Source organism: Streptopelia decaocto (genome assembly GCF_964273445.1).
Source record: "Streptopelia decaocto genome assembly, chromosome: 6".
Classification (NCBI taxonomy): Eukaryota; Metazoa; Chordata; class Aves; order Columbiformes; family Columbidae; genus Streptopelia; species Streptopelia decaocto.
The window spans coordinates 34,290,043-34,304,776 of record NC_138660.1 but is presented as its reverse complement, the minus strand read 5'-3'; the positions used below and the strand labels follow the sequence as shown (position 1 = coordinate 34,304,776).

Genomic DNA, 14,734 nt, shown 5'->3' with positions numbered 1-14,734 from the left:
TACCAAGTTGGAATAGATTAGAAATTAAAATTTAAGCACAAAAAAATCGAAAGCATGTTTCCACATGATATTAAAAAACGCCACGTCTTCAGAGGTATCTGCAATACTCTAGAATTTACAAAAGCAGTAGCTGATTGCTATAGATTGGACATGATACTTGATGCTTAAGAAAAATATGAGAGCAGAAACTGTCATTTTTCAGATATGCTTACAAAAAATGAACACAAGCTCCATTTCTGGAGAAAGAACAATCACAGTCCTTCAGATTAGTACCTGTGTTCACATTAGCACATAGAATGAAAATTTAATCTATGACTGCAATACAGACATTACTGACACATATATATTCAATAGTAATTTTTAATATTTGATGGAGGACAAATTAATACAAAATTCACATTTTATTCACAGCACTGAATGCGTAAGCAGATGAGGCAGAACACATCCAGAAACAAAATCTCCAAGTTTGCAATATCAGCTGTAGAAAAGATAGAGGTTTTAAAACATAAGGAATTTTCAAACTTTCTCCCTCTGCCAGAATTTGTTTTCACTTCAGTTTTTGGTGCCAATGGAACACAATTCCTAATTGCTTGCAAGACACTCCATGAATGTGCTTGTAACTTTTTCTCTCTCAAACGTAATTTACACAATCCTATAAAATGCACTGCTTATGCCTCTCACCTTCAGGTCTATCGTCAATAAAAAGCAATTGACTACCAAACAACCACTATGGTGCCTGCCCTCGGATTTTTCTTCAAGTTTGCATTAAATGATATAAACCTACTGGACCAATCCTGAATCTTCAGTACTGGAAGTCTTATTCTTTCATATTTTGATTAAATCTGTCACCATTCTTGTTGCCATACAGTGAAGAATTTGCATGTGATTAATTAAGTCTTTCATTTATTGGGGTTTTCAGAAAATACAACAGCTGTCACCTACTCCATAACATGAGTAGCTCCGCATCACCACCATCTTCCACATTTCAAGTAAGGTATCTTACTGCATATACTTCAAATTAAGACTTAAACAAAGTGCCATAAAACTAACCCTATAGCATTTGTAAGTCAAATGAAAAGTTCTGCACATAGTATAGTGAATGATACCTTATCGTACCCAGAAACTAAATCACCCTGGACCTTTTATTAGCAATGCACAGCACAAATCAGAACGCTTCTGAAACACTGTACCCTGCACTGCACATCCTGATCCCACCCGGTAAGTTCAAGAATGAGAAAACCAGCTGCAAACATGATATCAGGCTCTTAGGCTGACATACCAAAGTACCCTCACAGAACCACATCAAGGCCTTAATTTTATCTTCATTTACACACCAATGGGTGCTTAAAATGAACTGCAACTGTGGGTTTGTTGCTTGCAAAGATTACATCCCTTTTACTTCTCCTTCCTAAGAAAATAAGTAAAATACGAATATCTGGACGTAATACAAGCAAAAAGATGTTTCCCAGTACTGCTGCAGCACAGGGGAGGGTGTCAAAAGTTTTCCAAGGCTGATCCAATCACCTTTGACTGGCCGAACAAATGAGTAATGCAAGCCACATGTCACTTCAGATGCTGCCCCAAAGGTCTCGGCTGCACCTTATGGAAACAGAGGGATTTCCAGGATTTCCAGTGCTCTGCGCTCGGCTCCCACTGCCCCAGTCTCCCACTCCCAAACTGGAGAAGCCTTCGGGTCATATCTAGTGCAAGAGTGAATATCGCCTCTTCCTAAAATAGCTGTCAGCAGAACAGGACTGAGACTTTATTTACTTCCCATTAGACTGATTAACATTTCCTAATGAAAACACATCTATAAAAGCTGACTTGATAACACTGATAGCAAGTGACAGCTTTTCCCCGCAATCCGGTTGTACAAGGATTAATTTGTCATCTTCCGTCCCTTATTGTAGAATTTATACTTTGAGGTACCCTTTTAGACACAGTTGTTCAACATAATATTAGAAGTATTATTCAGAAATAAAATATTTCTGGTAAATGTTTACACACAGTAGACACAGTGTAGTCCATAATAAAAGATCAGTTTAATTTGCAAATGAAGTATCCAAAACCAATGACAACAGCACAGCACCAGAGCTAAAGGTCCAAATTGTGAGGCAGCAATGGTGGTCTGCCATTATCTACCTGTAACTCCTGCCTCAATATTCATAGGTTTATTGCTATTTTGGGCATTTTTACTTCAAAATTCACGTGTTACAGCCATCCATAAAAGGTAAACCTCCCAAATCTGCGTTTGATGATTTGGGTAACAGATACGTACAACCTACCATACACACAACAGAACGGGCTTATTTGAGTTTTTACCTTCTCCCTTGTTTAGAAGCCAAAGTACTTAAAAAAAACCAAACAAAACCAACAACAACAGCGAAAAAACCCCACACACTACCACACACACAACAAAACTAATCAACCAAAAAAAACCACAACCTCACCTAAATAAACCCCAGTACTAACCAACACATTTTGCCTAAGACAGACATGGCAGCAGCAATGTCACCTGTGGTATTCAAGACAAATAAGTTGCTTTAAGAATCTTCCACTGAGTGCATCTTCCCAGGGTGTGATTTGTCTGGCAACGCCTTAACAGGGAGACTCTAGACCTTGACATCACAGAAATCCCTTCCCAACAAGCTTCACCAGTAACAAATACTCACACACACACGTATATGTGTATGCACATATATACACACACACAAAAGAAATACAGTTCTATGTATCGTTGCAACCTACATAAACGGGTCAGGCTGCAAACCCTTAAGATTGGCTTAATCTGCCAAAAATTAAGAAAATTTAAGGACGGAATACCAACATGCCCGATGAGTAGGTTTTCATCATTTTCCCTTACACATGCAGACCTATAGTAGTAACCTCAGCAAAACACAGGAATTCCACACGGACAGTTTACGCTGAATGATGTAAATATCCTCTGTTTTGGACCATGAGCAGGTGTACGACCAAAGCAAACTGCTCTGAATTAAAATTAGACTCAAACCCATTTGTTTCACACCCAGTCATGCAAGCTACACTAAAAGTTTATCCTTTAAATATTTGAACATTTGCTTTTCCTTTTCAACATCAGAGAATTGCAGAGCACAGAGTTAAATGGGTCAAAGAAAATCTGAACATGAAGCAGGGAAAGATGTGCAATTATGAATACATCATGAACAAAAATAAAAGCAATTCTTATGCATTAATGGTACATCAAGCTAATTCAAGAAGGCTAAAATCATTAAAAAGGCATCCTGGGGCAGTACACAGTCATTACAATACTGTGCTGACAAGAAATATTAAAATAATCATTTCCAATGTCATTGATAAAATCCATTCTGATAAGCAGGAAAAAAAGAGCCCCTAATTTTTAATTGGGAAATCTGAATTAAAATGGATCTTATTAGCATTTGATCTTATTTTTAAAACTTAATTCCCGACTGATAATTCCAAATATCAAACGCTAAAAAAGAATTTACTATCCTCCATCGTTGCGCACATTATTAAGCTAACTGGAATTTTTGTTTTTTGTTTCATACTGAAATTTGGGGCCTGCTCGTGCAGCTCCAGCTTCAAACAGCATCAGAGACAAGACTCAGGTGGGACAACGCTGAAGGTTGAAACCAGCCCTCTAAAATGTTCCAAATCCTGCTTCACATTAAGAACAGCTGATTGTCACATCACAGGATGCTTGAACACTTATCGCGCTTAGGAAGTTACAAGCTTTATCCCACTATTGAAACACTTGAATTTGTACATTATTATTAGAGTATCAGAAAACAAGTGATTCATCACATGTGCATTCCAAAGGACTATGAATAACCATCCTGACAGCTACTGTTTACAAGTTACAGTCTTCAGCTTCTTAAAGCATTAAAAACCAGTTATCTAAAAATACACAGTTGTACATTAACTACACATCAGCCTTCATTAAAAGTTTCTGCAGACAAAAGTGAAATATTATCATAAAGCAGTGTTTGCATTACAAAAGATGAACCTACAGAGTCCATGATCTTAGAGGTCTTTTCCAACCTAAATGATGCTATGATTCTATGCTCTGTTACCATCAATAGTGAGCTTATCAACTCTAATGAAGCATTGAAACGTATTTGGATTTAACTAATGAATAAAGCAGTGTTTTAATAATAATAATAATAATAATTCAAGTTAAATTATTCTACCACTCAACTGTGAGGAAAATAGGAAATGAGTTATAGTAGACAAAAGTCATAATGGATGACCACTAACAGAGTTCAGTGGATGCTTGCAGGGAAAAATTAGGAATTGAATTTCTAATGTGTGTGCAATGAATAAAACATTCTTCAATCTCATTTTCAATTTCTTTACCCAAAAGGTAGAAAACAAACAATAAACTAGATTTTAGAAAAAACTTGTGAAAAAGCACCTTTTGTAACAAAACTACTAATGGGTATGTTAAAGAAAAGTCTGCTGTAACCAGGACTGGGAACAGATGGATTTGGACACTGGAAATTTACAGACAGTTTCAGATTTACCAACTCACTGGCAATTCAAACCTCCTGAAAAACAGAAGAGGGAGAATAAAGTGTATTTGAACTACAAACTTCACATGTAAATGACAGCTGATGCAAACCACTGCATAGTGTTTGACTTGATTAAAATAGGACTCGTTATATGCAAAGTGAGAGCACTAAAGCTAACACGACTAAGCCAAACCCCATCTTCCCCTATTGCACCCACAATATCCACATTTTCAGAAAAAGGAGCCATAGCCCTTCAAAATGATTCTAAAAAATAGAAGAAATGAAGACCTCATAAAAATCACAAACCAGCAAAATCTATGGGACATCCTGGCCAACATACTGAACTACTGAAATACCCTCACAGAACCACCAAAGCAGACGCTTGGAACATCAAAACACTGAGCAAAACCTACACCAGAATATAATACCTAGTGACTAAACCCTATAGCTAAAATCCGAGACCAGATATCCATCCAGTTGGGAAGAAAGTCTAGAAACAATTTGAATATACAGAAACCTGTCTTAATGAGTGTAGTAGCTCCATACCTTGTATACAGGTACTAACTTGTCAACAAATATTTTTCTTTAGCTATAAACAACTGAAAAAATACCCATCTTATGCCTTCATCTATTAATGAACATTTTTGTAATGCAAAAATTAGTCTATACCTCTTTCAAATGTACTGAAAAACACATTGAATTTAGGCCAGCTGCTGGCACTGACTCAGGGTTACCTCAAAATAATAGGAAATGCTTAAGAGCATACTGGGTGAAGAACTACTTCTATCCTGTTCCTCCTCCCCTCAGCTCTTCTTTTCCTTGTTTACTGACAATATTTACATCAAGATGTGTTTGTTTTAAGCCAGACTAGGCTTTTGATGTTGGATAATCAGCTCCATTTATTCTGGAGAGGATCTGAACACAAAGCCAAGTTACAAACCAATGCTGTGCGGTGCTTGCTTTTGAGCAAAAAGAGCTCAGAAGTCCCTTGAGAGGGGCAAAGAGGGAGTCCCTCAAGGGTTGTATTCAAGAATTCCCTTGAATCTAAAAAAAGAAAAGGAAAAAAACCCACACACAGACAAAAAAACATCACCAAAACACAGCAAACACAAAACATAAAACCCCATGGGTACAGGGCCAAACCCAGACAACCAGGCAGATACCTGGCTCCCTTGATGAAGAAAGGGCCCAACTCTTTTAGTATAAGAAGAGCCAATTTAAACACCATGATGAGCCAGCGATGTCAAGTCACAAGCCACTGCAGCAAATTTTACTGGATTCCATCAGGTGTGGTTAGGTACAGTTTGTATTTCATGCCATACAATGAAGTTGGAACAAAATTGGAGTGTGTGTGTAAAATGTGCATACATTTCATGCTATTAGCTTTTATTTTCTATTGAATACAATTTCACATAACCTGTTCTTTGCCAGAAACTAAAAAAAGCCAAGTTATTCTCATTAGTCCAAGGTTTTCACGGCATTAATTGTCATTAAAGCAGTGGTGACATAGGCTCAGCCCCAAGTGACAGCTCTCCCCACCGTTCCTTCTACCTGCCCACAAATCAGACAATATTTCACATCCTTTTTCTAAAGGAAAGATAATTTAGGTGTTTTCTCCAAACTTCTCTACTTCTTCTCCTTGCCATTCCTTGGTGCCCTGTATATGGACTGTATGAACCCCCTGAAGAAGCCGCTAAAACACATTGTTAAGCGTTCATTCAACTGGAACGTGCTGGATTTGCACCAACCAGGCGTCCTGTGATCGAGCACTCACTCAGAACAACTTGCACTGCTCATTCACACCTCCTCATTTAATGGGGTTAAGAAGTTGCTTTGTCTCCTACTGAAATAAACAGCAAAAATTATCAGGAACTGGATTCGCTCCCAGACGCGTCTGGTGACTGTAACACATTTATACAGAAACATTGCTAATCGGATTAGTTGGCAGCTACTAAACACTTGGTTGACTGCCATGTAGGTAAACCAAAACCTTGGTATTTCTGAAACACATGATCTTTGTCAAGACTTTTTACTTAATACTGAAATATAGCAGAGAGACAAACAACCTTCCTGGAAGTTTACAAGTTTGTCACACTAGCTTTTTGCCAAGATCCACAAACACCATGACTTGGAATATATATTTAAAAATCTAACTATAGCTAGGGCTCAAAAATAAAAGCATTAACAAACCATACTGGTTCTTTGAAACTCATATTCAATATAGAAAATTTAGACAGTGGAAACAGCAATTTCTGCAACTAGATCAAGAGAAAACTGAGCAAAGCACAAAGATACAGTTTTCAATGTTATTATCTAAAATCCTACCAACAAGATAGGTAAAAACACTCTTACTTGCAATTAAACCTGGCACAGTGCATGTCGTGTTTCCTGTTTAAAAATGTGAATGTTTTGCTTTCTTTTTTTCTATTCAAAAATTAGTATGTTTTGTGCTTATTAAAATTTTCACTTTCTTTGCCCACATTTCTGATACATGTTGGTTTGACAGTGTCTCACACAACCACAGACAGCAAAGGTCCCTGCAATGAAGAGCTGGCAACAAAATAAACCCCAGAACGAATTGAGAAATATTTCAATATAATTAGGAAGGTTTTTAGAGGCAGAAGAACAGCTGCTAGACAACCATGATGAGAATACAGCAAAGCCCCAAGACACCTGGATGAATTTCCACTAGAGGGTGCACAAAGCCCATCTCATACAGCAACGACCACGTTCAATATCGCTTCTCCAAGGGGTAACTGTTCCACAACAGTTACAGATGGTCAGAAAGAATTTTAATTATTCAGGGTTTTTTTTGAGACGGTAGACAATGATCCCAAATACCTTCTACAAGGCAAATTAGAACATTGCTGCTAATTATGCTTTAAATCACTGTTAAGTAGCCAACTTTACTTCTAAACCCCTACAACACAACTGTCAACTTCTAACACTCCACAAATGCCATGTGTTACTACTTCTTCTCTGTTCCTAACAATTTTCTCAATTTAATCTGAATTTCTCAAGTGTGGAAGACAATTTTCAACTGCTTTCTGCAAACAGCCTCTCAACTTATCCATGAGCACTAAAAACAAAGAAAACTTTGTCAAAATAATAAAGCAAGCACTGAAGAAAACTGAAAAAATAGATAAAAGACTAAAACCAGCTTAAGATGCTTAAGACTAAAGGTGCTGATATGGAATACAACAGTGTACATGTGCTGTGATCAGCATAAGGAGCCCTTGACTTCACTTAATATAATAGAACAAATACCTTAAAACCAGCATTTTCTTTAATGAAACATTAATGAATGCTTGCAAAACAGGCAAGTACTCTCAGACATTGGTGGTTATTTAAAAAAAACAGCTAGAGTGTTGTGCAAGATTCTGGATGCAAAAAGCAATCGTTACCATCTTGGAAGACTCTCTCCACATTGAGTCCGTAAGTAGCACAGGTTTCGTAGTAAGTGCATCTCTTGAGATCATTCGATAACTTCCTCGCTCTGGCATCGTCTATGACACGTGGATTACTGGAACTTATAGCATCTACAACAACAGCGGGGGGGGGGGGGGGAAATACATATTTAAATATAATTTGAAAACATCTCGTAATTGTGCCCTAGCAGTGAACTGAAGTACAAATCATGAGACTTTAAGAACTTTTCGGAAATGACAGGGGTGCACATCACTCCAGTTTTATACTTTGTTATCAAAACTACCCACACACAGATTCTAAAAGTCAGAAAAAACCAAAAAACGTTTTTGGTTACCTTAGAATACATTCAGGACACTAACCGTAAAAAACACAAAATCACCTGAAAGAACATGAGTTCTGATGCAAAATTACACACAGAAAAACAAATGGCTGGTAAAAAGAAATGTCAAAAGACTTCTTTAGGCCTCCTATAAATATCAGCAGTGGATTACAAGTAACCTGCACATGTAGAGCGTGAAGCACAAGATATCACATGTTTGTAAGGACAAGAACATGGGGGGAGAAATGGTACCAGGTATAACTGTAACGCTTGGGGAAAGCAGGGAAACCACTGGAGTTGCACGAGAGATGCTTCTCTTAGAAGAATATAACAACAAACAAAAGAAACCAACAAAGCCAAACAAAAGTCAATGAACCAAACCAAACCAAAACCAAAAACAAGCAAAACCCAAACAAACAATAAACCAAACCAAACAAACAAAAACCCCAAACGACCTAGCCAATACTAAGACACCTGGGAGAAAAAAAATCACGATGGGCAAATAAGAAATAACAAAGTCATACAGGACTGCAATTGTCATGTTGCTAAAAATCTAGAGTCCAGCTCTTCCTCACCTAACTCTCCCTGGATGCTTTTTTCAGTCCTTCTGATTTTTTAGGCTGGTTCTCTCTGCATTTTGCCCCAGCACAGCCAGTGGTGCACAAGTAGGAGGCAAAGCGGTCAGGGCGGACACCTGCTAGTTTAATGTGAAGCACAGATTTTTGATATAGTCACAGCATATGCTGTGACCTGGCTGCCAAGTCACAACCAAGGCTGGATCCGGGAAACTTATTGTAAATTACTTTGAGCCTTGAACCTCGATGCAAAGGCACCCATGAGACATTGTGTGAACATCCTGCACAGCCAATAAAACCAATCTTTTTCTAAACAAATATTAATACTTTGTACCTCTCTGCAAGAGCTACTTTTCACATGAGCTTTTTAACACAAATTTCCAGAGTTTATCTATAGGAGCCGAAAAAAACTTTATACTAGAAAAAAAAGAACAGCTCCACTAACAGATGAAGGAAGAGTTTCTTCATTGCTGCTGCATCATAGAAAAAACTATACAAAGGTTATACTGCTTGACTGTTTATAAAGTGATAATGATATAAACAAATCTTGAAAAGTGATATGGTTTTTTATTATTTTTTTTCCAGATATATACATATACATATATATATATATATATATATCTCCTTGTAAGGTGAGACAGCAGTACAACCTGTTCCACAAAACTCTGCAGCTACCACCTTACCAACACCAGGCACCAGTTTCAGCAGTTAGAGCAGCTCAGAATGTTTTCCTAAAAACCTGGTATTTTCCATGGCAGCAAAACTACCTTCATTCTTTGGAAAAAAAAATCATGCCTTTAACATTAGCACCGAGTCAGTGCCTACTGCAATCCTGTATTTGAGGCTCAGTTCTGGGCATGACATGACTGTACCTCAACTCCTATTATTGCTACTTTCTCGTGAGATCTAATTAAAACCAGAGCAGTTATTTGGAACACTAACAGCAGATTCTGTTTTTAATCAGCAGAGGGCGCTGAAAACATTTAACCAGAAAGGAATTGCTTGATAAGCAACACCATGGCTGCATAAAGTGTGATTTCTGAAGCAAACTCAGTGCTACAGGCTGGCCTGTCACAGAACAGTGACGCAGAGGAGAACGTCTGGCTTCATCAGGCAAGTGCTGACATTCTGGGAGATAATTCATTTCACAGCTCATTTCAAGAATAACAGTCAGAACCAACAAGCTGGATGTCAAACAGCTTTATTTCAAATATATTTTTATCAGGTATATTTATATATTTAATATATTTTATTTCACTGCACAGTTTGACAGTTAATGTAGTCAAAAAGCTGTATTTTCTTCTGATGCTTACTCCCAGAACTAGCGGTATCTTCAGTCTCATTTTTAAAAAGAAATCCTCTTTGTATCAGTACTGCAACAGAAACCATATTTTGAAAAAGTTCTGCCTTTTCTTTGAAAAGTTCCTTTCTACTAATAACTGGAATGAAATGGGAAACCATACCCCAAAGTGCCAGAAGTGCAGAAACGAAAGCACCTCATGGAAATGTTTCCTCATCTCCTTTTTCAGCTCCAGTTTTAAGCTGACAGTGGGGCCCTTCAAAGCAGTTCATTTCTGCTTTTTGGCTGTAGTTTCTGCTGTACTAGGACTTCTTGTGGACCTGCTTCCCTTTTCATTTTTTGTCATCTGTTTCCGCCCTAAAGCCCAGTTGCGATTCCTCCTGCCCACACGTGGCAGTGGGCAGGGGAAGGCAAACTGCTCCCTGACAACAAGGCTGACAAAAGAATAAGCTGAAACAGTGATGAAAAGCTTCAATGCCACCAGACTCAAAGGGAAGATACCCAAAAATTGAACCTACAAGAGCAACTCGTGACACTTGTGTTGTCCCTTTGACACAGTAACCTAACAATATATTGAGCAGAGTGATTCATCATAAAGGAACTCACAAAAACATCTGTACTATGCTTCCGAAACAGCAGCTCTATAAAGTAAGAAGTCTCAAGTCTGGCACCTATGCAGGAACTCCTAATTTTTGCAAGAATTATCACAGGAGGGACATCTACATGGCCAGGTACAGAACGGCCTCAACTTGTGTGTCTACTCCCTGCAAACCTACTGCAGTTTGGGAAACTGATGAAACATTAATGTGACCAACTGGCAAAACAAGGCAGGGGATGCACAAAAGACAGCTCAGATGAAAAATAAACTGAAATATTGTTGGTACCTTTCCCCTGCCGCATTTCCCCATGGGATAGCTATGGCTAGCGCTGCTGCTCCAGAAGGGGTTTTGGAAAAACAGAATGGGGGGGATTGTTTCAGGAGGTTAAAAGTTGCATTTCCATTTGGTTTGAAGAATGGTATGAGACTGCATAAGGGCACAGTTCAGTTCCGTTTCTTAAACAGCACTGTAGGTTTTTAATCTCTGATCCACATGCCTCCCAGGAATGCTGAAATACTGGTCACTTCTCCACTGCCAAACTAATGGCAATGGGTCTGATGTCAGAACTTCATTACACAACTGACTCACCTACCCAAATTCAATGTCAGCATCTCCCTGCTGAGCAAGGGACTAGCAAGAACTGAAAACATTTGTTAAATATTTTCATTGCTAAAGTCCTACACTCCCTTTCCCAAGGGTGCTGCATGGATATTTGTCTCCTGTCTCAATCCAGGCCCTGCAATGCCACGGCCCATAGCAAAGCCAGCTGAGGAAGCCCAGAGGGCAGAACACCACCCTGCTGATTAACTGCCAGCTTATTCACAAGCTCTCATCATCAGAATGTCACTACTGATGGAAGAGAGGGGACAGGACAGGATGTGGCTTTGCCAGCTTGGAACAGTCTATAGGGTCACAGAAATATGCTCAAAAATCAAAACTGCACTTACCCTGGGTTCCCACCAGTACCATTGGAATTTCACTAGTGTTACGATAGTTTGCCATCCGGCTGTAGTAGTGGTAAACAGTCTGGAAGCTGATTTCATCTTCCAAGCTGAAGACAAATATAACAGCATCCACCCACATGGCAAACTGCAGGATAAAAATGGAAAAGGCATAGTGTGAGAAAAGCAGTGAACAGGAAAAAAGATGAACATTCTTACCTTACTTGGAGGGAAATACACATCAGAGAAACTTCGTTAGTGATAATAAACAAGGCCTTAAAAGTGGCATATCATTGCTAAAATGATGAATCAACGTTCATCGTTGTAAGTGATGGTGATCTGGGTACATGAAGGCTTTTCCCCACGCTCACAACTGCATTTCTCCTTCACTGGTATATGGTATTACAAGCCCAACTACTAATAGTGCACGCTGGTTTTGATTCACAGCAAAACATGACAGCTTCAAAATTCTGAATTTGTGAATTATAAATGAAAAGCACCTATTTCTAGGAACTTGAGCACCCCATTTAGTGTGTTTTTTTCCCACTCTGTGCTTTCCATGCACGCATGCTGATGTTGTTCCTGTTAATGCCAGGACAAATACTACAGTTGTGGTTTTACAAGCATTGTGAGTAATTCTCACATCTTGAGGAATGTCCAAAACCATTCTTTTCAAATTTCCAATTCTTCACTGTACAGACATTCTAAGCAAACAGTACTGAATGTCTCATCCAGCTTTCAGTGTGCAAACAAACTATTCTCTCTTGGCATCAGTAATCTGCTAAAAGACGTGCAGACACACAGGCCAAGGCAAGGTACTGCTTACGTGTCCATGCAAGTGACAAAGTTTTAGCTCACAAGTGGAATAAGATTGTTCAAATATATTTAATATAACAACAAATGTATACAGGACATCCAAAAAAGACTGAAGTTAAGCTTACCTCACTGCCTTTATTTTTCCCTATGTGACTCCATTCCTACCCAAATTTAAACCAATGGAAACAAGTTTCAGCCATCAGAATTCATACCTTTTATTCTATTACTACTGCAATATGCCAGGTAGATTGGGGACACACTGGACATACAAACGGCTGCAGGAGGGTTCATTTGGGAAACATTTCTATTTCACATTTTTGAAAGTTTTATGAGACTAGCCTAGGTTTTTAAGCACTTTACTTCAGCCTTACCAGCAGTATTTAAACTGCTTCAATCACTGATTTGTAGGTTCACACGATCTCAGTTTTTAGCAAGGCATCCACAGCTGCATATGCAAAAGGAAGGAAAAAGAGCCAGCAGTATGAAGTTATGTACTAAAGTTGCTGAGCTCATTAAATTTCCTTTTTCAGAATCAGGAGCTAGCAGTACTTCTTGCCTATTTTTCATACAGCATATTAGCCTGCAATTTAAGTTAACGTGCACATTTGAGATTGTATTGTACTTGAAACCAAACACACATATTATGGTTACAGTGTAAAAAAACAGACAAAAATGTTTTGCAGTTTTCAAGGCAGTCAGGAGGACAATCATCTAGATGTCAGGGATAGGGCTATCTACACACAGCATAGTTGCTGCCAGAATAAGGCCAGCTACCACACTACTAAATTTGAACTGTTCAAACCAGAAGATCTAACCAGAGACAGCATCATTACTTGGGACTTGGTTTGGAGTCTTATAATTAAATGGTTCTCACTGACTGGACTCAGCAGCATCATGTCAAGAATTCTTCCTTACAGCTATAATGTCCTTAAAGCATCAGTTTGGAAGCTAACGGTGTCTCTAAATTTTCTTAATGTTTCATCAGTATGTAGCAGAAGACTTCTAATGAAGATTATTAAAAAAAAATCCAGAGGGTGGTTATTCAATGTGGTGCCCTCCAGACACAAAATGTTTCCAGTAATTTCTTACTTTTCTTTTTATATTAAAATAAGTTTAAGCTTTGTGGATACCAGACCTGTGATATTAAAAACAAAAGGAATTTTGGACAACACACAGAAGGTCTGGAAATCCAGGATGTGTTATCCACACCACTGTGCAGGGAATAGCTTGAAATAAGGAGGACGGCTCAGCTGCTGATATACAAATCCTTCTTCAGCCTTGCTACTGTGATAGAGCAGATCTGTTTGTTCCAGATAAGTCCAAATAAAACCAAACAATAAATGAAAGTTCTAAATTAAAAACAAACAAACAAACCCAAACAACAGCAAACATAAAACCAAACAAAACCAAAAACACCCCCCCCCCAAAAAAAAAATCAAAACAAACAAACCATAAATGATCAACAAAACAAAACACATACAAAGCCCCCCCCAAAAGCATGCAACAGCTCATTATAACTCAGTTATGTTAACTGGGTTTTACAGCAGGAGGCTACCACATTTGTAAAAGATCACAGTAAAAGCAGAATGAAACCTGGTGAGGAAAAGGAATGGTCAATATTCACAAACTTAGACAGTGGCAAGACTGAAGAAGCATTAGCCAGTGCATCTGACCACCTCCCTGTTCAGACAATCTTATGTTAGACATGAGAGATCATAGATCCAGAAAGTGAATCTTCAGGTGAGTTCATTTTCCCTCCTTCCCTGCCAAAAAAAGGGGATGGTGAACTGTCACCATGGCTGTTTATTAGCCTGCAGTTAATGCAAATGAACTCTGCAAAACCAAATCTTCAGGTGCAAAAATATTTACATTGCTGTGTGTACCTCTACAACTCCAGCATTTATCTTTTATGTGAGGGAATGTTCTCTAAGCATCAGGGCTTGGAAGCTGTTGTGTACTTCAGCCAAATTATTCACATCCTCAAACAGAGCACTTCTTTTAGGCTCCTGCCTCACATGGCTGCAGATGTGTCAGCGACACTAATTTTTTGTTTTTATTTTAACTTCCTTCCAGGATGTCTCTCTTGATCTCCATTTCCTCCACCTCCTTTCTCTTCTCCTTTATCCGGGCACCTTCCCCCCTGCTCTAATCCTCCTGCAGCTAATGAGCAATAGTGGAGCATTGAAACACAAGCTGCTGCTGCTGGCACCGCTCCCGTTCAGCTGTTTGGCGATAGCACAGCTCCTG

At 38.6% G+C, this 14,734-nt stretch overlaps 1 protein-coding gene across 7 annotated transcripts in view; it reads right to left on the bottom strand.

Moving 5' to 3' along the window:
- The window catches only part of AGAP1 (ArfGAP with GTPase domain, ankyrin repeat and PH domain 1), a 365,836-nt gene that overhangs the window by 215,532 nt on the left and 135,570 nt on the right, over positions 1–14,734 (bottom strand). For all 7 annotated transcript variants that reach the window (XM_082055530.1, XM_082055531.1, XM_082055532.1 and 4 more), the window contains 2 exons: positions 11,678–11,819; positions 7,913–8,047 (listed from right to left, as the gene is read on the bottom strand). In XM_082055530.1, the coding sequence (XP_081911656.1) occupies positions 7,913–8,047; positions 11,678–11,819 (277 nt within the window). The remainder of the gene's footprint in view (positions 1–7,912; positions 8,048–11,677; positions 11,820–14,734) is intronic.